This window comes from Lichenostomus cassidix, chromosome 8 (assembly GCF_008360975.1).
Source record: "Lichenostomus cassidix isolate B80296 chromosome 8, HeHo_3.0, whole genome shotgun sequence".
NCBI classification, from domain to species: Eukaryota; Metazoa; Chordata; class Aves; order Passeriformes; family Meliphagidae; genus Lichenostomus; species Lichenostomus cassidix.
This window is the reverse complement of record NC_139489.1, coordinates 15,706,487-15,728,788: the sequence shown is the minus strand read 5'-3', so window position 1 is coordinate 15,728,788 and position 22,302 is coordinate 15,706,487. Positions and strand designations below refer to the sequence as shown.

The following is a 22,302-nucleotide window of genomic DNA, read 5'->3' as shown; positions in this document are numbered from 1 at the left end:
AAAAAACCCACACAACTTCCAAGGCAGAATATCAAATAGGTCTCAGGAAAAGGGGTGAATCAACATATATTCATGCAATTTGGACAAAGCAGTATGTATTGTTCCATAAAACCCACTATTTGCTAGAGGTGATAGCCAGTGCTTGCTTTTTTGTGTGTGTGTATGATTTAGTGTGCTGGTATCTCATATTTATGATTAGTGAGTAGTCAGATGAATGTAATCACCTTAAAACAGCCTTCACAATCTGTGATCTTTAAGAGTTCCACATAGGGGTAACCAGAGTTACTGTGGGTCACACCTGATGACAGCTGGTTTGGGAAAGGTTGCAGTGTATTTGCCAGCAAAATACACGATGCATGAGCTATACTTTAGATAGGGTCCCTTGAGGAGGAATTAATATATGAATAGAATTTTTTTAGATGAGTGAGATTACTGAATTTGGGCTATTTTTCCTCAAATTCATGTTTTGTAAAAATTATAATTAATGTCTTTCTGTCAGATCAGAACTTGCACAGTTTTTAGGCTGTACGTGGAACTCTATCTGATTAATGTTTTGTGCATTTTTTTTGTTTTAAATTAGATCCTTCCCTTCCAAAGCCAAATGTGAGACAGCCACGTAAGTAACTCTTAAACAATCTTTTAAGCTTTAAACATTTGTCTATAAAGCATTAGATAAATGAAGAAAATTCTCTTCAAGCTTTCTGAGTGCGTGCATATTTAATTCAGAGACAGAACAGAATTCTGACTGTATTGCTGATTGAGAGATTGCCATCAGTGTTCAGAGAAGGACTGTGACCTTTTGTGTATGTGGAAATCAAATTTGGGGAAACATCATTGAGAGTCTCAGCCTTAGCAAGTTCACGTGCTTCTACATGCAACTTTCTTCTCCTCGCTGTGTTTCCTCCTAAGAGGAGAGGATGCTGAATGGTGCCTGGTGGAAAAAGCAGTTATATTTAGGAGAGTCTTTTGTGTTTGTGTTTGAAATTACTTGAAGTAGGCAAAGGAACCAGAAACAGTCTCACAGAAAAAATGAAAGACAAACCTTCTAGGACATTATCTTTAAGGTGTTAAGTATGCAAAGTAGGCCACAGGCACCCAGAAATGGGTCCTGAAGGCCCTTGCCAACAGGACCTGCTGGAGAAGACTTTTGTCAAAAAAGGATGGGAGATGTCCTTAGGGACATCTGCTGGATGCAGGATGTATAAAGAAAGGGTGTTGGTTGTGTTCTGAGAACTGAAAATTCCACTGAAGGATACTACTAAAATCCAGTCAGCTCATTTCCTGGCTAGCATAGTCAGTAAGATGTTATTCACTGGCCTAAGCGATTTTGTACACTGGGAGACATTTAAAATACTAGAACTAGAAATCAGCTTTTTAAGAAGTTTCCCCAAATGATTGCTGAGTGATTATTATTTTTTTAAGTATTTGTAATTAGCGAAAAGAAAAATACAGAGGCCAAAATTTTTTCTGTTTGGATGATTAGCACTGGGGGGACAATACATCCAGGAACCAGATGCTGTTACCCTTGAAACGGTCCTACAAAAGGGCCTCTCCCCTAGAAAGTGATTTACGTGTGTGTGTGCTTCTATTTTTGTGTTCTGGAATTAATTTCAGTTATTGAAAGCATTGCCAAATGTGAAAAACAATTGTTTCTATTTATGTTTTCGCTGATTTCTTGCTGGCATCTCTTCCCTCTTAACAGCAGTTCCGTTCTCCACCTAGATTTCAGACTGAACTTGAGGAGATGTAGGGGAAAGTTTGCTTGAATGTTAGGCCATTTAAATAAAACACATTTTTGCCAAAAATCTCGGCCTTTTAAAAGCACATTTTAAAGATATATGAATATTTGATTGAAAGCAAGTTATTAACAGCCAACTGGAAATGCTTAATTTTTGCAATATTTTCCAGATTTGGGTGTGCTGAGCTTGGGTTTTACTTTGTGATGTGGAATGGTTGGTTGGACTGAAGCCTTTCTGAAAACATCACTTTTATTTCCTTGAGGCAAATCTGCCAGTCTATTCCTCAAAATGGTGCTTAGCTAACTACGACATCTTAGAAAGCTTTTCCATGAGAGACTGAGGGTGAATTGCTGTACAGTGGTGTGTGCCTCTGGAAATAAGAAGTGCTGGTGTTTGTGTTTCCCTGTGTAGCTGTGCTGTACGGGCTGGACACGCTGACGGTGGTGGGCATCGCCTTTGCGGCGTTTGTGATCGGAGCCCTGCTGACAGGAGCACTCTGGTTCATCTACTCACGCACAGGTAGGAGGCCTCTGAACCACTGCCAGGGGGGTGGGAAGGGGAAGGGAGCCTGCAGTGGGTATCTTGCGCTTTTCTCTTTTCTTGCTTCCTTCTTACTCATGAGTTTTCCAGCAACTCCTCCCATGATCTCTATTGCTCATCAGCCGAGCGATACCCACCCTTCCCTAAAGGGAGGTGTTACGTGTTATAATTTGAAATTTGCAAAAATAATTTTAAATGCAAGTCTTGAAAACTCACCTGGGACATGAGTAAAACTGACTATTCCTGGCTTGTGTATTATTAGTAGTAGCATCTCTGTATTTCAAATTTAGTTAATATTTCAGTTAATGGATCCCTTTTATTTCCCATACTACCTTTTAAATTCTTTTTTTGCAGTTACCATATTAGGCTAATGTGTAAAAGAAGTAGGCCAAGTGGTTAAGAGAATGCTTTATCTAAATAGACATATTCTGAATATAACTGGACTTGAAATTTTTTCTTGGGCCTTCATTATGTAGAATTTTTGCCACAATTATTTATTGTTCCGTTCTTTAACTACTATATTCAATTGTTAGAAGTCATTTGTAATCTTACTTAATTGGAAGGAATAATTAAGGAATGTGTCTGAGTTGGTGCAGCCTTTATGCATAGATAATTTTCCCTTATCTCCGTAGATTTTTTTTTTTCCCATGCTAAACTAAATTAGCAAAAATGGAATACTGTACGGAAAGAAGGTGGCATTTTGGGAGCTTTCTGTTGCATGCCACATACAAACACAGGACACTGATGGAGCCTTGATTTTCCAGCATGTAACCTTGACTGCTTGTGGATTATGGGGTATCTCAGGATCTAAGGATGCTGAGCTCCCAACTACTTCCACTTTTGACCTCACAAAACCCTACCAAGATCTCTGGGAGGTGGGAAAAATGTGAGGTCAATTACTCCAAACCTGTGCAGCTCTGGAACACTGAGATTTGCCAGTAACCCACCACAGGCTTTTTTTTTGTTGTTGTTTTTTCGGCATCTAAAACCTCATGGAAGCTACTTAGGAGTGAGAATCCAGCCCTGTTGGTCAGAGCTTCTGTAAATATTATGACCTAGGAGCTTGTGTTAATTTGGAAATAAAAACTATGGTGTTTTTTCCAGTTGGCAGTGCAACAATTTTGTATAAGCAGTTTAATACTCAGTGCATCAGCTGTGTATTAAACTTGTTCAGAATTGAAGCAAACATGGAAAATTTAAAGGTTTTCATAATATGTATAAACTGTATAATTCTGTCTTATATAAGTACTGAAATATTGTGGAAGAAAAGTAAGTGCTATTTCAGTGAGTAAATGGGAAGTTAAGAAAGTAATTCCCAAATCAGTATCCTTTATTACCAAAAAATTTAACTAATTTTTCAATTACTACCTTTGGTCCTTCATTTGTTGAAGTTCAATCTGTATTCACATACAGAACCATCTGTAGACATATGTTGCGTGTCAGTACTCAAGGAACACTGGGAAGCCAACATGATAAATCCTTCAGCAACAGTGGAACTTGGACCAACCCCATTAGAAGATTTATATTAGCAAGGTACATCAGTCATGGTGACCACATACAAGTAGTGGAGAGGGCAGCTGCTCTGGCTTTGTGTTTGAGAGATGAAAATAAGTGGAGAAAAAGGCCAGACAAAAAGTAATAAATGAATGTAAGAAAGAAAGGGGACACTAACTCATCAGATTAGAGAATCACAGAAATGATAAAAATTATCTAGGAAGTTTTCTGTTTCATATTTCCAAAGGATTGTGAAAGTGAACCTGTGTTCCTGTGCACATAATTTTTCTGTGCATAGTATCTTGTATCTACAAAGCATAACTTGCAGCAGAGTGCAGTGAAGCCTCTGGCAGGGACAGTCTCTTAGAGGACAACTGCTGTGGCAGACAAAATAATCTAGCTGCAGGGGAAACATTTTAGAGCTTGCTGCAGACTTTCATTAACAAGGGGCGGGGGAAGATAATCTAAATTTCATCTATAGAGTGGCTGTCTTTTGGCATTAGAGAATTTATGCATTGCTGAATTGTGTTCTGAAATCTCATCTTTTGATGTAAGTAGTACTAGGTATCTAACACATGATTTAGACCAAAGGTTGGAAAATATGAGTTCATTCTAAAACTGTTTTGCGGATACTCAGAGCACAGATTAAAGCTACTGCTGGTGGAGAATGGCAACTTGGTATGTGTGAAGGAAGTTATTTTTGATGCTGTAATGCTATTTGCAATGCAGCAAAAGGCTAACTTTTTGCCAGTAGTAGATTTGCTGATATATTTTTACAAGTCTGTCTCTGCTGCTAACAGAGAAAGTGTTACGTGAATGAGATTTTTGTTCATCTTGATAGGCCATTAACATTGAAACCTCTAGCAAGTGATAGCAGAAGGGAACTACAAAACAGGTAGAATTTAATCTGCAGATATTGAGCAAGGATTGTTGTGTTGTCAGGTAGGGCTTTTGCTGATTTCAGTAATGAGAAGTTTCTGCCAAAGCATCACAGCTGTGCTTTAGAATATTCCAGATTTTCTGGAACAATTCAACATGGAGTAGAGATACCCTATGATACATGGGTAGTAAGAGAAGAGAGAGGGAAAGCTAATATTAGAACAACAGAGGAGGAATTTTAGCTGACTTTTCTGCAAAACAACTCGATACTTTTGATCCTTTCTCTAGTCAATTAAAGGACATGAAAGGTGTTAGTCCTGCCTGGAAGGGAGTCAAGAACAAAGGGAAATAGCAGACATTTGCCACAATTTACCTCATTTATCTGGGGGTCTCGTAAAGAAGCAAAAATTTTGCAGTGTGCATGAATGCAGAAACTCTTCATAATGTAACCATATAAATATGTATCAATGTAGTATCTGTCTTAGTAGGGATCATTGAGTATGTTCAGGAGGGTCAGGCACAAGCCTGATTAGTTAATGAGACCGTTAAACCTTGTAAAGTGTGTTAAAGAAAACATCCGTCCCTGCGTTCTCTTAGGAAGCGCGCTTCCCTTCTCCAGGCAGTGTTGCAAGTTAAGAGGATAAAGTGTTCCAAAATCCGAGAAGTTAAAAGCGTCTCTCCTCCCCCACTTCTCCCTTTTTTATGGGATCTGATTTAAAGTAAACTGACATAGCAACCAATTATATTTGGCAAAGGGAGATAGAAAAGCAAACATTCAGACTTCCTGGACAGGGAGTACAACTGGCAGCTTTCCTAAGTGTGAATAATAAAATACATGTTGTCGCGTTCAGATGGGTAAAAGCTTGTTTACTGTCAATAGATGAGACGTGTCCATTCTGAGCAGTTCTGGTTTGGTAACATGAGATACATGAAGCTGTTTACACATAAAAGACAGATGGAGAATCTTCAGTGATAGTTTACATTTCTTCAGATCCTTTTCTTGAAAATACTCTTTTTTAAAAAAGCTTTGCTATGGTTTAGCTAGGTGTTGAGGAAATAAAATACAGGAAAAATCAGCCAGTCCAGATGTAGTTGCTAGGCTGTGTTCATAACATCACTGTGATTTGGGTATTCTTTTTTCTTGAGAACACTGAGAATTTGTTATTGTTCAGGTGATTGTGGTGTATCAGAGCTGCTGATGGTGCTCCAGAAATGAAGTGCTGCAGAGGCCATTACAGAGGAAGGAAGGGGTCTTCCAACCCAAACAGAAGGGAGGATGCCTCCTAGGACACTTACCAGGAGCGGGGAGGGGAGAGTGAGCCATTGGGCTTGCTGGGGACTGCAGTACTGTGCTTTCGCTTTGCCATAAAATAAAAACAACGTGTTTGCCTTATCAATGAATTTATGTTTAAATGCATACAGATTGTATTGATGTGCTAGGGCTGAGTAAAGCTGTGTGTAAGCATGTGGTTTGTAAAATGGGTGACAGAGGAGCTGCAGGGAGGGGCGAGGGCCAGGGGCCCTGCCGGGGGAGCCCAGCGGCTGCCCTTCCTTTGCTGCCTGAGCAGCTTCTGCAACCAGGCTGGGGGTCTGCAGCCTCCTCTCGCTGCTCTCTGATGTTTGTTGTTTAGTTTTAATGAAAGGGAGTTTGCTTATCACTGCCTTTATAAATATATCCTGTAGTACAAAAGGAAGGAAGACATGTACACAAACAACGGGACGAGAAGGGAGCAAATAAAGACGGGAAGAAACATCCAAACAAGGCTTATGAAAGCCTTTACAGCACAATGACACATACTTTGATTTGATACAGTTTATTCTGAGGGGTTGCAAAGCCATTTCCAAAGCAAGTTAAAGCTGAAACTTGATTTATTTGCAGGTGACTGGGGGTAGATTCTGACCTGCTGCCTATGAGCAGAAACCCATGGCTCATGGGTGAGCCACATAGTTGTTTCTTACACTGGGAAAAACAGACTCAAAATCTGCTCACAAGAGTAAATGCTGGGCTGAATTTAAAAACAAGATCCTCACCCTCTTTTTAAAAGTTTATTTGGCCTCCTGGGCAGTGTGGTTTAGTAGTTTAGTTTGTTATTTTTTCTGTCCCGTCCTGTGCCTTCTTTCCTCCCCATTCCTAAACCAGTGGGGTGCAAGGCAAGAGCTGTGCATTGTGGGGCCTTAAATGCACTTCAGCTGTGGCTGTGGCTTGAGCTAGCAGCAAAGCTGCTGGTCTCCATTACACAGAGCACTTGCAACCTCTGCTGTGAGAAATCCTCAGACCTCCCTTATTTATAGCAGACCTCTGAATACTGAGCTGCCTGCAGAAGGATGTTTTGTGGCCTGAGACACAAAGCGTTAAAGGCACATTTCCTCTGCAGCCACATTCCGAGAAGCTCAGGCTCTGGCAGCTGGGCAGCAGCACACAGGGCATGGGGATGTGCCAGAGCAGCTCCTGTGGGAGGAAGCTGGCTCATCCCTGCCCTGTAACCCTCTGGATGCAGGCTGTGCCTCCAGCCTGTCACTGAAGCAGTCACTGGGAAGTGGGATCTCTACCAAATCTGAACATGGAAGAAAAATTGGAGTGTGCAGACCTGACCCGTGGCATCTGGGTTTGGATAACATAGTGGAGTAGGAGAGTTGCATCACTATAAACTCATGAGGCAGGAGATGTAGTTACTAGGCTTTGATTTTTTTCCTAATTGCTCTGCCCATGATCCCACAAAACATTTCCACCTTGCTCCTTCTCTGGGAGAGCAGCCGTGCTGGTGCTGGCTGCCATGGCAGGTCTGGAGCTCAGGCAGCGGCAGTGTCACTGTTACTGTGCTGAGATCACAGGTTCACGTCCTGGAGATGAGCTCAAGGGAGGGAGCAGCTACAGTGCACATTATATAAACTTAAGTCTTGCCATCTGTTTAGAAGAGACTATTTTGTAACATTGCTAAGGTTACAGACTTGAGCACTGTAACTTTAAAAATGCCACAGTTATGGTTTCCTATGTGTCCTCATTATGATCTTTTAGGCATTTATTTGCACAATTTTTACTTTTGTCTGTAGTTGAAAGCTGTATTTTTCTTAGGGAATTCCAGCTGCAGGTGCAGAAGGGCTGTGAGGAGACTCCTTGTGCTTGATTTGGCAATCTAAATAATAAAAGGGGTTTTAATTTATTGTCAGTAAACAGTTAACAAGAAATGGTGAGATATGCTCTCACTAGACGTTGTGAGTGCTGCACATACTGTGACAGCTATAGGAAAACTTCCTGTGTGTTGTATTAGGAGTAAATCAAGTAGAGCTTTCAGGATAGCCTGTTGTTTTTCTACATGAAGAAAACTGGCTGTGTCTCAGGATATGTGGTATCCAGCTGATTGAAGAACATTGTCTTGAGCTACACTTTCAGTAAATATGCTGCTCTTTAAACTGGCATTAAAATTAAAGCCTACATTTCCTGGCGTTTTTCCTGGAAATAGCAAAGCTGTAAAGTGTCTGGGTTGTGTAATAGGACCTATTTTGAGTGACAGCTGACAACAGAAGATAGACAGTGTTGATCTTGGCAGTTTCCATTGGCTGCTTGTAAAATGCTCAAGGAAACAGCGGTGTTATTTTCCCCATGTGCACAGCAAAGGTGCCAAATTCTAGTAATGTTTCAACGATACTCCAGTTAAGGTCTGTCACCCAATATATTAATTGCATGGAAATAAAGACCACCAGAAGAGGAAGATTTGAAAGAAATGGATTATTATTTTCCATGATAAAGTTTTCAATTTCCCTTCTTCTGACCCCACTTTTTCTCTTGCCTGTCCCTCAGGGGAAACAGCAGGAAGACAGCAGGTCCCTACATCACCGCCAGCCTCCGAGAACAGCAGTGCCGCGCACAGCATTGGCAGCACGCAGAGCACCCCCTGCTCCAGCAGCAGTGCCACCTAACCCGGGGGACACAGCTGAGGAGCGGCACAGGACTGTGTGTGGGCATCGGACAGCAGCTTTTCATCGCTAAAAGGATTGGTTCGGTTGCTTCTGAAAAAAATGAGGAGGGATTTTTCTACAGGAAAAAAAAAAAAGACTGATTTTTCTTTTGGGGAAGCCACTGTGTGTATGAGTGTGTATATGAGCACACAATGCATGAGTGAACACAGCCTGTTGGATCTTGTTGGCATGTTATGCTACATGTGACAAAGCTACTAATTTTACAGTACTGCAACCTGTTCTAGGGGTCTGTGGGCCCCCAATGTGAAATCTATGCCAGTTTGGAAAAATGCTGCTTTGTCTATATGATATTTTCCTTTTCCTGAATCTTCTCATTGACACAAGGTATTCATTAAGGGAATTCAATCAGAATCATAGAATGGTTTGGGTTGGAAGGGACCTTAAAGATCATCTCGTTCCAACCCCCTGCCATGGGCAGGGACACCTTCCACTAGACCAGGTTGCTCAAGTCCCATCCAATGTGGCTTTGTACACTTCTAGGGATGGGACATCCACAACTTCTCTGGGCAACCTGTTCAGTGCCTCACCACCCTCACAGTAAAGAGTTTTTTCCTAATGTCTAATCTAAACCTGCCCTATTTCAGTTTAAAGCCATTACTCCTTGTCCTATCACTACATAAGATAAGCAGAACAAAGATGATCTTAGGTCAAAGGATTTCTGTTTGTTTGAGCAAGAAAGCATCAAGGTCAGATCTCTTTGGTAAATAACATTTTATTATTCAGCTATGTTTAGCCACTTTTAAGTAATCTTTGTTTTGTTCAGCTTACAGCTACAGCATCTCATTTGCTTTCCTGTTGTGTTTGCAGCTTCAGGTTTGTTCCAGGTATTTTTGTTGTAATACTTATTGATTTGGTAAATGGAAAAGAGCACACTCTAACATTCCCTCTCTTGTTTTATGGGCCAAAGCTCTTTTATAAGAGATTTTTTGATCTGCTATACCAAATACAGGCACACACAAACATTAAGACAAAGAATGGTCTTGTGCACTAACAGAAATGGGTGACTACCTTTAATAGTAATGTCTTTATGCAAATAGCTATATACCTACAGAGCCTAACTTACCAGTTTACCAATTGGAAATTAGCATAGCACTCCTTCCATACATAAACATATATTGCATAAATATATAAATATAGATATAAAAATTAAAAGCTGTCTCTTCATTTTATAATAGGTAGAGGAGATAAAGTAGTTTATTTGGTTCTAACCTTCTAGCTAGCCTAAATTCTCTTTGAAATAAGACATGGGTTTGAGGGCACAAGGAATATACAGTAGTGCCTGTCATTTGCTATCCTATGAAAATAGTTGTGCAGATGTTTGTGTCAAAATGCTGTATGAACATTGCAATTGGATAGTGCCAAAGTAGTATCAGAGTACGGAAATGGCAGAAAGGTACTAATTGTCACTCAATTTTTTTTGTGTTGTTGCCTTATCTTGACCTTCAATTTTACGCAAAATGAAAAGCAAAAAAAGACACTTCTAATGTGTAATTGTTTGACTGCTAGTTGCCACTTTGTAATGTGTTCTACTGATCCTTCTTTGAGGAAGAAAGAGCACTGTTTTCCTCTAAAAATGAGATAACTTTCATTAGTTGTAGTGAAGGTTACCTGTATTCTGCAAGAGAGGAAGGGACTTCATTACACTCAAGTGTTAGTCTGCTCTGAAGTCTGAGCTGCAGATTCCTTGCTGATTGTACACTTGTGCCTTGCTGATGCCAGGATGGTCAAAGTACAACATATGCAATAGGTTTAAGTGCCCAGCATCAGGTAGAGTGTTACTCACTTTAAATCAAATCTGTTACTAATCCTGCAGACACTTACGCAAACGAGTAACTACATGCCTCGTCCTTGCTATTGGAAGCACATGCTCGACTGTACACTGGGGCTGGTCTCAGTGTCCGTGCAGGCAGTGAGTGCACAGAGTTACACATCCAAAGTGCTTGATGTTACCAGGCCAGTGAATAGTCCTGGTGACATGGGCAGAGTGTCATGTAAGCATGGTTATCCGTGTGCGTAAGGGCGTGCAGGATTGGCTCTGCTCCGAGGCGTCGGGAGGATGAATGTGCGACCTGTGTGGTTGAAAAGAAAGCGCTTTGCCTAACCTTCAGCAGAATGTATTGTTAAAGCATATTCTATGTGTAAAGTCTTTAAAGATGTCTTCAAAGAAGACTAGAGTCTTTAAGTTCAATCATAGCTATATTTTACTACATTAAATTTCTGTATAAAGATATATTTAAATGTTTTAGATAAATGTAAGTTACTCTATATGAAATGTTTAATTTCAATTACTGTGAAATTTACATATTTTTAAATGCCTTTCCCCGTTTTAACCCTTTCCTCCCTCAGATATTTTATTAAGTAGTTTCTCATAGGAAGTATTAGATTTGGTTGTTGGGATGGACAGGTTGAAAAATTCTGTGTAAAATAGATAATTGTATATTTTTGAGAGAAACATGCTGCATTATCAATCTTTTTATCAAAAATTTACTCTAATTTTAAAATAATTTACAGATTTATATTTACCATTGGATAAACCAAAAATATATAATGGTCAAAGATTTGATTTGTTGACCTGTGTGTGAAATACAGTTTTAATTAACTGAACTTGGTATACTCAGCTATTTAATTCAGAAATTTTAATGCACCTGAGTTAATTGTCTGTTGGAGTTTACCAAAATGGCACATGATTACTTAGCAGATAGAACAGCCATTTCAGTTTCAATAAAGAGAGAGAACACCAAACCCAAGCATTCCCAGTGAATAGCTTTATTACAGCAATGTATAGCACTTTGCAGCAGCTGTTAAGCTGCCCTCAGTTCAGAGCACTGATAAACCCCCAAGCTCTGGGTTTATCACAGCCATTTGTCTCTAGTGCCAGTTTCTGTATGTGGTGTGGCAGCTCCTGAATGTGGAACCGCTGAGCCACTCATTGCCACCCCTGTCCCACGTGGTGTCACCACACTGGACTCTCATGGCAGAGCCCTGTGGGGTCTGCAAGGCCAGTGAGAGTCTCCTGTCCCGACAGGGGGTGTTAAAGCAGAGCTTTGGATGGATGGAGTCAGTGGTTAATTTCAGCATGATGGAACCAACTGCAGAGGAACTTCTTATAAGAATGGGAGGATTGGGCTTAAAATGGACACCTGCCTGTAAAAGCCATTAGTAACATACTTAAACTCTAAAGTAGATGCTTGTTCTGTCATGTGTCGTCTAATCACTAATTCTAACCTTTTACAGCATTTGGTTTCAAGAGATCAGATCTTTCTATGTTAGGCTATTTTTGTAGCATTTTCCACATGGAAATGAATTTTGCAAAATGTCTGTAGATGCTGATGATTGTAACCTCCCCCCATGCTCTTTCCTAACCATTTCTCTCCTGTATGTTCTCTCTGTTATGTTATGTATATCTACCTCATGCTTCACAAGAAGACTGTACTGTTGGTTGTGCTGGCAGCCCTTCATGTGAGGTGACTGTTCTGCCCCGTTGTTGTTTGTCATTCATAGGGATGTTCATAGCATTATCAGATTTTTGCCGCCATGTTCCTACCAGTTCCAAACACAATATTCTCACCTTTGAATAAAGAAGTATATATCTTAAAGATGCAAATGCCAGATTTTTTTTAATCAAAGAATGGGAGAAATTTACATGCTAATACCTGTGGCCAGTCTGAACATCCCATTTGTATTTCATATTACATTCAGTATTTCAGAGACTTGTGGAAATGCATACTTGTACAGTTTTGATAACAAGAGTGTCATGTCATCTTAGTCTCTTGTGCATAATAAAGTGTATACAATTTATTAATAATTGATGTCATTATTCATTTATTTTAAGACATTAAAAGGTAAGAGTCATGCCATATTGCAGAGTAAGGCATCAATGTTCTGCATATTTGTTCTCTCAAGCATTGTGAGTGAAGCAAATGTTTTGGACAGTCAAAAAATACCAGGTGCCAGTTTCAGGAAAAACACAGTCCAGAGCTCTTCAAATTTAAACAGAATTAGATTTATCACTGCATTCTTTCCAAGACAATATAAAAGGAAAAGGAGACAATATTTTGATAAATTTTCACAGCTGTCACTTTGTAATTGTAAAATGGATATTTATGAGGCTGGAAGTCTGATTACAGCATGTGTTTTTGTACAGTGTTCCCAAATCTCAGGCCCTGCCAACCTGTGTGCATTTACACTTTGCATAAGCGAGATCAAATTACATCCCTTCACCTACCCAAAGGAGGTTACGGCTCGAATTACCTATTTCTTTCTCATTTGCTAGAAGCCCTCAGGGTCCCACTGCAGCCTGCCCAGAAAGTGATGTGCTCCCCGGTGACTCCCTGCCGGCTCTGCAGCCAGTCTGTGCTGAACTGCTGGTTTACTGTGGCTAGGAAAAGGCTACAAACGAGTTGGTTTATGGACAGCTGAGGAGGACAAGCAGCACAAAAGTGTTACTCTTGCACTCTTGTTTAAATAACAGATTTTTTCCATCCAATTTTGGCACATATATTTTGAGGAATTGGTTAAAAAATATTTGGGTGGAGGCTCTTTTCCTCTGTTACTGCTGCTTGTAACTGCCAGCTCTAGTAAATAACATACTGTAGTGACAAAAAATTATATCAGTATTTTAGAAAACTAAGTATTGAGTGTTAAGCAGAGAAAGCTGATGGTATTTAACAATGTGCTAAGTGGCTTAGCAAGCACTCTGTTTTGTCATTGAAATTTTATGGTGTGCTTGCAAAATCACAGTGCAATCCATGTAAGTGGCTATGGTTTTCCTAGTTCTCTGAGCATTTAAAGTCAAAGGATTTGCTTTGTAAAATTCTTAGTCTGTCCTTTATACAACTAGGCATATCCCATGAGGTCATAAGAGCTTGGGATATAATCTTTGCACTACACGATATTTTATTACCCCATGATCCTAAAGGTGATTAGTAACATTGGCTGTTAAGACTGAAAAATAAAATAAACAGGAAAATTTAAGAGGAGCATTCACAGGGATTCGAGGAGCATGCACAGGGCATTCGCAGCAGGAATATTTAGCTTTTCACAAAATTTTTTGAGTGCCAAAACATGTCACAGAAAATTTAAATCACTGAAATAAAATAACATGAAGGAAGCAGTTAAGAAGTGTCTGGAAATGGGAGGCTGAAGACTCATGCCACACTTCAGCCCAAAAGGAGATGGATCTGGCAGACTTCCAGAGCTGCCATGCCCCCAGCACGCCAAGGGCATGAGGGCTGGGATAGTGCCTGTCACTGGGACCTCTGGCTTACAGTGCTGAGCACCAGCCAACGGGGCAGGATTTGATAGACAGGACTTGTGCTGTTAACTCTGGCTGTCCCTGTGCTACACCCTTGGTTAACAGGCCCTGTCAGACAAATCAGGGATGTGTGTGAAAGCTACACACCTCTCCCTGGTTTTTGCATTGGGAAGAAGGGCTGTGAAATATGAGAGGCTCTGGTTGGAAGTCACAGTCTGCACTTGGACTGGCAGAGGGAGTTGTGTTCACCTTGCAAGCAGGAGAACAGGTACAGAGCCAGTCCTGCCTTTGGGGAGCTCCTCTGCTGCTACAAACTGAGTCCAGGAGCTCAAAATAAAAATGAACAAGAACCAACTCCTGTGTTTCCCTGTCCAGCTCACGCAGGAGCAGCAGGATGGAGCAGTTACCCCACTGTGGGTCCAGGTGAGACCTGTGGCCCCTCAGGCAGGCTCAAAATGGCAGTGTGGGGTTTGGCACTGTCCCATGAGCGTTTTGCAAAGGATCTCAGTGCGGGTAGGCAGCTGTCAGCACAGAGGGACAGCTGAAGGCAAGGGATCGGCACGGGATCAGCAAGGGCTCCTCAGGGCCAGGAACCAGCAGCTGCTGTAGATTTAAAGCAGGGCAGCCATGACTACCCATATGCACCCTGTGGGAGTTGTGAGGGGAATGGCAGAGCTGTTGAGAGCCTTTTTGAGCTAAGTTAAATATCACTGTAGGTGAAAGATGCCTGTGGGCTTTGGGGTGGGGGGAGGTGGCTCACGTTTTTAGCCTGATGGTTAAATTGCTGCCTCACTGGCCCACCGTGTGGGGAGCGATGAGGGCCCTGCGGCCTCCAGGAGCACCGGCAGCTCTGTGAGGCATCTGTGCTGAGGAGGCATCTGTGCAGTCTGGGGCTCTGCCCACAAACAGACCTGCCCTGACTCTTACTTTAGGGGGAAAGAAACCCAAAGGTGGGGTTTGGATTCCAGTCCTCTGGTGAAATGTTTCAAATCCCCTCTTACAGCCACAGAAAGTGCTTCTCAGGCTGCTCTGATGAACGGGGCAGCACGGAACGAGAAGACTCCCACAAGTGTGAGGTGATGAAGGTGGGGAAGGTGGTCATGAGGGAGAGGCAAGAGAAGGTACCCGATGGCAAACAGCTACGTGAAGGTGAAGTTGTTACTTTGATTTACATGCACTAAGCTGGTGGCTCCCTCAGTCTGATGATGTGGGGAGGTGATATTGGTAATTAAGAATGGAAAAAGGAAGAAATCCATGATGAGGTTATTGTCAAGTCAGTTGACAGAGAAAGTTGGATCAGTGCTGTGATTATGAGTGTTGGAGCATGACCATGCTGCCTTTCTCCAGGGACAGCTGAGGGATGATTGCACTGGAAAGCATGTACCCCGCTGACATGCTTTGTACCATTACAAAGCCAGGGTAAGTACACCCATGTTTTTACTGGCAGTGCTTAGTTAATTTTTCTGTGACTTCCCTCAAATGTGTGTCCCTGAAGTGAGTCATGTTTTACTACATGCTAGACAACAAGGGTCTGTCATAAGCCAAGAGGCCTTGCCTGGGCCAGCTGCTGTCCCCACAGGCCATGGAAAGCACAGGATGGTCTGCTCTGTGGACAGAGTGATTTCTTCTGCTTGGGTTGTGCCCATCACCTGAACCATGGGATCAGCTACCACAGAGGCCACAGTTAAATTGGGAGCATCATAAATCTGGCTCTGGCAAGGCATTGTGAGTGGTTAATTTTGTTTTCTGGTTCAATGGTAGAAGTAGGGTGATACCAAGCTGATTCCAAAAGATTTCTCTTTGGTTGTACTTGTGAATTTTCATTTATGATATTGCTCTTTCATTACAAGATAAAAAATGAAAAGCTTAAATAAACATTTACAGGATGTTGAAACTCAGACCTCATACTCTTGGAGTCCATCCCTTTTAGTCAGTATCTGGTTAAACAACTGTGAAAAAGACCAAATCTACTATTCTCTCATCTAGAAGTTGTAAGAAATCTTAATTGCAATGTTTATTTGATTAATGTTGAATAGTGTGATTACATAGACCAGAGCTACATTCTATAGATTTCTCATGCTTTTATTGAGCAAAGGCAAAAATATTATATCAAAAACCTAGGTATTCACGCAGTTATGTTTTCAATATAAATGCTCATGTACATACAAACACACATCATCCCATCTAGTACTGGGGGAACCCAGAAGGGAAAGTTCCAAATGAATTGGAGGCGAATGCACGTGGCCATGACTAGTGCAGAAAGCACGTAGAGTATGCAAGCCAGTGCTCTTGTGAACAAGCAGTTTACATCTGGAAGATTTGACTCAGTTGTGCTGTCTTTCAAAATCTCACAGGTCTGGATTTTGTTGGCTGAGTTCAGGCAGTTAGGGGAGCAATTGGCCTGTGCTTCCTGGCTGGTGGCTGGAGGCAGGCAGCCCCTGACTCAGCACACCTTGCCTGTCTGCTGAGCAGGCCAGGGGAGATCCGAGAGAAATCCTGTTCTAACCAAGCACCTGCAGTGGATCGGGATGAATCTGCAAGTGCATCTTCTCTAGAGGGCATTGCTCATGCTGGGAACCAGTTCGTACAAAAATCATGTACTTCAGTCTGAGTGAACTCATAATTCTTTGACCTTGTATGTGCCAGTGTAGAAATACGATGATATAGGTTTATTTTGACACAGTTAATGAAGGGAACAGTTACATGGAAGGAGACTAGAGGAGGTCAGGGTTGCTGCCATATAAGCATGCAGCTTCTGTCTCTAGGAGGGATAACTCAACTGTTGCCTCCTGCTTACAAACCCTTAAGATTTTTCACTGCATGGAAAGAAACCAATGCATGTAAAACTGGAGGCATTTGCCAGGATCCAGGCTCAGTGCCACATTGAAGAAAAAAAAAAAAATTGAATTATCCAGAGTCCATATTTCATTTTTAAAGCAAACTAAGGGCCAAATTCTCAGCTGGTATAAACCTACTCCTTCAGCTTCAGTCAAGTTTGTCTATTTACACCAAAAAAGCATCTCTCAAGTGTGTAAACTGTTCTTTAGTACCTAATAACAGAAATACAATCTGGCAAGCAGACAGTTTTGACAGCTGCCAGTGTACTTCATTTCCAAAGGTGATTCCTTGAACCCCAGCTCTTCCCTCCTCTAGACTTTTATTAAAAACAGGATCTATTCCCTAGTCTCTCATGTCATACATACTTCTTGCAATGTTAGTTCAGCACACTACCCATTTTCTCCAAACATCTGAATTTTGCTCCACAGCTGTAAAGTCCTTTTCCTCAACTCTAATCAGCATTAGAAGCTCACACCCAACTGAAGTTCTGACAACTGCAGTGCTGGTTCTCCTGTTTGCATTTAAGTCAAGAAGGCTCACATTTCAGATCATCCATGCAAAAGACCATGCTAATTTTTAAAAAAGATGCATCTTTTGAGCAGGGTATGCAAGGCAGCAAGGCACTAGAGCTATTCTGGCTTCAATGACTTGGGTAGGTTTTACTATAAAAACCCCAAGAAAAGGCTGAAGCAGGTGTTCTGGACATCTGATCACAGCACACACTGGATGGCACTTGAGGTCTTCTCCCTCACAGTGTGGCTGTGGGCTTGCCCAGACAAGTGCCCCATGATATATTTGATGTCTTTCTGGGCATTGTCACTCCCACACAGGGAGAGAAGTGCTGCCAATGTGCAGAGCACTGGGCTGTGTTTCCCAGGTGCTGTCAGTTTGGCACTTGTGAAGATAAATGCCTTCCAGACTGGGATGGGCTTGCTCCTGACAAGGGTGACAGGCAGCAAGGGGCCTCTGCTGCTCTTGTGTCCCTTTGCTCAGCAACACTTGGTTAGGTCTCCAAGGAAAACACCAGCATTAGTCATACATGAATCAGCTGTAATGGTCCCACCCCTTACACACCCTATTCACATTGCCTGTTCCCAGATGTTTTTAGCTGGCAACTACTTTAAAATGCATCCATGCTGTGGCCCTGACTGGGCAAGTTGGCACTGTGTGTGATGAAGCCCACTCATCAGGGAGGCTTGAAAGCTGTTTCACTGATCCAAGTTTTCAGGAAGGTTTCTTTCTCTTTTCCCCTTGAACTTATTGCCATTCCTGCATTGACTGTTTTCTGTTCACACTTCCAAGTATGCATTTTGGACAAAGAAAGCACATCTCTATTTTGACATTTTTGCCTTTTTCTTCTAGAAGTGAGTTTGTAAATTATGTGACCCCACTGGAGACAAAGAAGTAGCACGTGGCATTTGAGTTCCTCAGTAATAAAGAAATATGTCTAGAAAAACAGTCTGCAAAAAACCACATAGACTGCACCTTGCATTCAGGACTCATGAAATGCCTTGGGATAGCAACCAAAATAGTAAAGTCACACACTGCTCTTAGACAAGTAGTAGGTGGGGGGAAAATTACTGTATGGGATAAGTATGTTCATTGTATTGAACCCTTTGGGAAAGATTTAGAGTTTGTGGAAAGAAATGACTGTTCAGTTCTGCAACAGACACACAAAGCTGTTGCACAGTGCTAAAGTATATTTTTAAGGAATTGGAATTGTTCTTTTATCAGTCATCAAATTTAAGGAAACCACTCTTCATGTGTCATGGGCTGCACTTTCAACATACCCTGTGATTCACTGCCAACAACTAAGACATTTCAGGGATGTTCTCTGAACTTTTCACCTTCCCTAGAACTGACTGCCATTGAAATGCACACTACATGACCCCTGACTAAAGGTTTCTAATATGTGATTCAAACAGAGACTTGACCAAGTCTTTGATGGGAAAGCTTGTATTTCCCCTGAAACTTTGCTTTATTTTCCTGAAGATTTCTAGTGCTAAAATTAAGCCTATTTTAAACTGATTTACTGAATTACATCACAGAACACTATCCCTCTCGCTGAGAATTCAAATAGGCAGCCAGTTGAGGAAATTTCAAACCTTTGTTTTATTCTTCTAAAATACTTGATAACTTCATGTGGGTGTCATTGGGATTGTGAAAAATGCTCTCATGGAAGGTTTACCCATTTCTTTTTTCTGGAGGAAGTTTGGTTGATCAAAGCCATCACATAAATCTTGCAAAACTGTCAGGTGTTACTCTCCATAAGACAGTAATAAGAGCTATTCACGGGTGATGCTAATTAAGAAAAACATTTCTCCTTGGCAGTGGTTTTCCTTTGATGTTCCTATCAGGCCAGTGCAAACAGGCAAATGCCAGAGAGCTGAAACCTTGCTGCCTGCTACTATGTTACTGGTATCTAATACTGCAGGTCTGTTTTCCAATAAAGGCACAGGGAGCTGTCTGCATAGACTGTTGAAGCCCTAATGGGAATTTCCCCACTAAAAATCTCACCTGCAGATCCAATGAAAAATTGGCTCTTTACTCTTAATATCTGTGTATGTATGTTCCTCCTTCACAGTTTGAGTTCATTTTGCAATAAAAGCAGCTTATATTTATTTCCTTTCTTTTTAAATCCTGATAGTGACGAATAGGTCTCAGCAAACTATTTCTTATTTTTATTTCTGCATAGTCCAGGTATTGCAATACAGTGGAATTACCTTTGTAATAAAACATTCACACATTGTAAATTAGACACAGAAAAATATCTATTTAGGCCACCTTGTCTGAGACATCTGGAGGTTTGATGCAGATTTTATAGCAGAGAATTAGTGCTGGTTTGTGTGTCACAGCTCCTGATTATCACCTCACTGAAGCAGGTACTGGTACCCAGACACAGGAAAATCAGAGTAGATCTTGATAGATTTAAATCCAGGGGATTTGGGATGTATTAATATATTGTTTAAGATTGATACAATCTACTTTAAGCCCTTTGTGGGCAGTTCTTATCTGCTCTGTTTCATTTAGACATTGGTTCTGAAGAATGACATTCTCTGGCCAAGATGCCATTCAAGAAAGGTAACCTTGTACTTTTTATGGAGTGATGTAAACCACTCTGAGGGCACAGCACAGTGGAGAGCTCAGCTCTGCCAACAACCATGTCAGGGCATTTCAGTTTTCTCTGCCTCACTCTTTTTCATGTAAGGCTTTCCTATTCACTTTAGCACTTTAAAGATGATGCATGTCTGAGAGCTGATGTTCTGGGGGGCGGTCTCTGACTTTCTCTACTTCAGCAATCTGAAGCAAAATGTCAAAGGTTAGAACACTTAACACTTTGCTCGAAGCCTTGTCTAACTTTTCTTGCTGAAAGGCACATTTTGCTAGGGGAAAAAAGAAAGAAAAAGAAAGAAAAAGAAAAAAAAAGAAAAAAAAGAAAAAAGAAGAAAGAAAAATAAATAAAAAAGGCAGTCCTTCATTATAGTTTTAAAGCATTACATCAGAAAGAAAAATTCTCTAAAATTTTGAAATACATATTGCTTGTTCCTCTTGGTAGTTTTTTTCCCCATGCCATCTGCAAAGGCAACTTTTTTTCAAATACTGTTCACTTGTAAATACATAAACTACCTTAAAGGATAGTGTACAGGATGTAAGAGGCTGTTCTTTCTCTTTTCTGCTCGCAGTTCTCATCTGGTGTGTTTACAGCACAGTGCCTTTGTCCCAGCACACAGAATCTGTGGAGAGTGAATCTGCACAACTGTTAAATGTCAGCTGTAAACTAAACACTCCCAGGAATGGGAGGCATCATGAAGGGATTCATGTGGTGAAGAAACAGTTTTCCTGGGTAAACTTGAAACAACCCTGTTTTCTTGACTCCCCATTTCAAAACTAATTGCATACTCTGAGATCACTTTGGCTCTGAGGGATGAATGCCATGCTCTCTAAATTTAATAAGCTTTTCATTCTCATGTAGAAGAATGCTCTGTAGAATGATGCATGTAGAAAATTTCCCAGCTTAAAAACCTTGATTTGTAGGTCAAGAGAATTAGTCTAATAATAACCATTGATGATTAAAAGATGTTGAAATGCACTGGGTCCTACACTTCAACTGTGGCTAGTTTATTTTAAAGTTCCTTGTGCTGAAAGAAAGAAAGTTGTGTCACAGTTGGGTGAATCACAGCATCCAATGAGACATTTGGTACACTATTTTCCTCTTTAGAGACCTGTGTGATTTCTGGTGTGGTGAGGCTCAGTACTGCTTTTCCCAGCTCCCATCCTGAGGCTGACCCCCATGTTGGGAACTGGGATACCTCAGTGTGATCCTAACCCCTGTCTACTCTGTAACTTGGATAAAAGGTTTTCTTTATTTGTACCACTGTATTCTTTGCCTAGTGTTTTTCTGCAATAAGTCTGAAGTTTGGTTGCAAAATCTGCCTTTCTTTTTGTGGGGCTTTGCACTGCAGTGCTCTTGTCTTGCTAGGACCCAGGGCTATCCTGACTCTTCAGGATCTATTGGACTCCTGCCCACCATCTCCTGCTGCTGGACCACCTGAAGCAACTGTATTGCTCCTGCTCTGGGACATCTTCCTCCTCCTCTAGCCAGATATGTCCAACCCACAAGAGGGGCTCCTTCTACTGTCTAACTTCTCCATTTTTAATTCTTCCAGCTGTGCACTCCATTCAGACAGGAGTCCAGCACATTCAAATAAACAAGAATTCTTAATAGCAAAAAAGACATGGGCAATAATTTCACTGGGGAGTGAAGGGGTGGCACTTGTACTTTATCCATGATGACTTCTCCGAAATTAGATGATAAATTGGAAGAAGTGGCAAGGGGAAGCTCAAACTGTTTTGGAGATTTCTTGGAAAAATAGATGGGTTTTTGAGATATTTATTTTGTGTGATGTGATTAGTGTATGCTGGGGGCATAATGGAGGTAACTCATTTGTTTTTTGGGTGCAGGGGGGTGAAAGAGAAACAAGAGAAGTTGGCTGTATCCTCGTAGACAGCTTTGAGTTTTCTTTGTTAAACTCTCTGTGGGATTTTTGTTTTAACTTTTCCCAGAAAACCCTCATCCTATTCTCAGTCTAATTATGATGTTACTCACAGAGGGAGACATTTTCCTTTCTGAGCAGCCAGCTTGGAAGAAGGACTACAAGGCAGATGGGTAAATAACATAGGAAAGAGAGGTGGAAGGCAAAAGACATTAAATAAAATCAGAACTTCTAAGATATTGCAATTTATGATTGTTTGGGGTTGTATAAATACTTTCCTACAATGCAGTCATTCAGATATTATCTTTACAGAAATCCATTTAGGCAAATAAATCAACAGGCACAAGAGTATGGTTCACATTTTTTTACTCCACTTAACTCTCCCATACTAAATATCCACTAACATTCATGGTTCTATTTGGGTATCTGTTTACACAGAGCATTATGTTCATAAGTCTTTCTCTATTTTTTACCATTACAGTAATCAACTTCTTGCTCACTAAAGTCCACCAGGCACAGCAAACTGTACAGGGAGATAGGACTCTCTCCAGAGGGGAGACCACCTCATTGCAATAGTGACTTTTGT

General features: G+C 41.0%; 1 protein-coding gene across 1 annotated transcript in view; it reads left to right on the top strand.

The window, feature by feature from the left end:
* Positions 1-12,435, top strand: part of TGFBR3 (transforming growth factor beta receptor 3) — a 114,008-nt gene extending 101,573 nt beyond the window's left edge. The window contains exons 15-17 of the mRNA XM_085068051.1: positions 581-616; positions 2,151-2,258; positions 8,452-12,435. Coding sequence (XP_084924177.1) covers positions 581-616; positions 2,151-2,258; positions 8,452-8,570 — 263 coding nt within the window. The 3' untranslated portion in view covers positions 8,571-12,435. The remainder of the gene's footprint in view (positions 1-580; positions 617-2,150; positions 2,259-8,451) is intronic.
* The last annotated feature ends 9,867 nt before the right edge of the window (positions 12,436-22,302 follow it).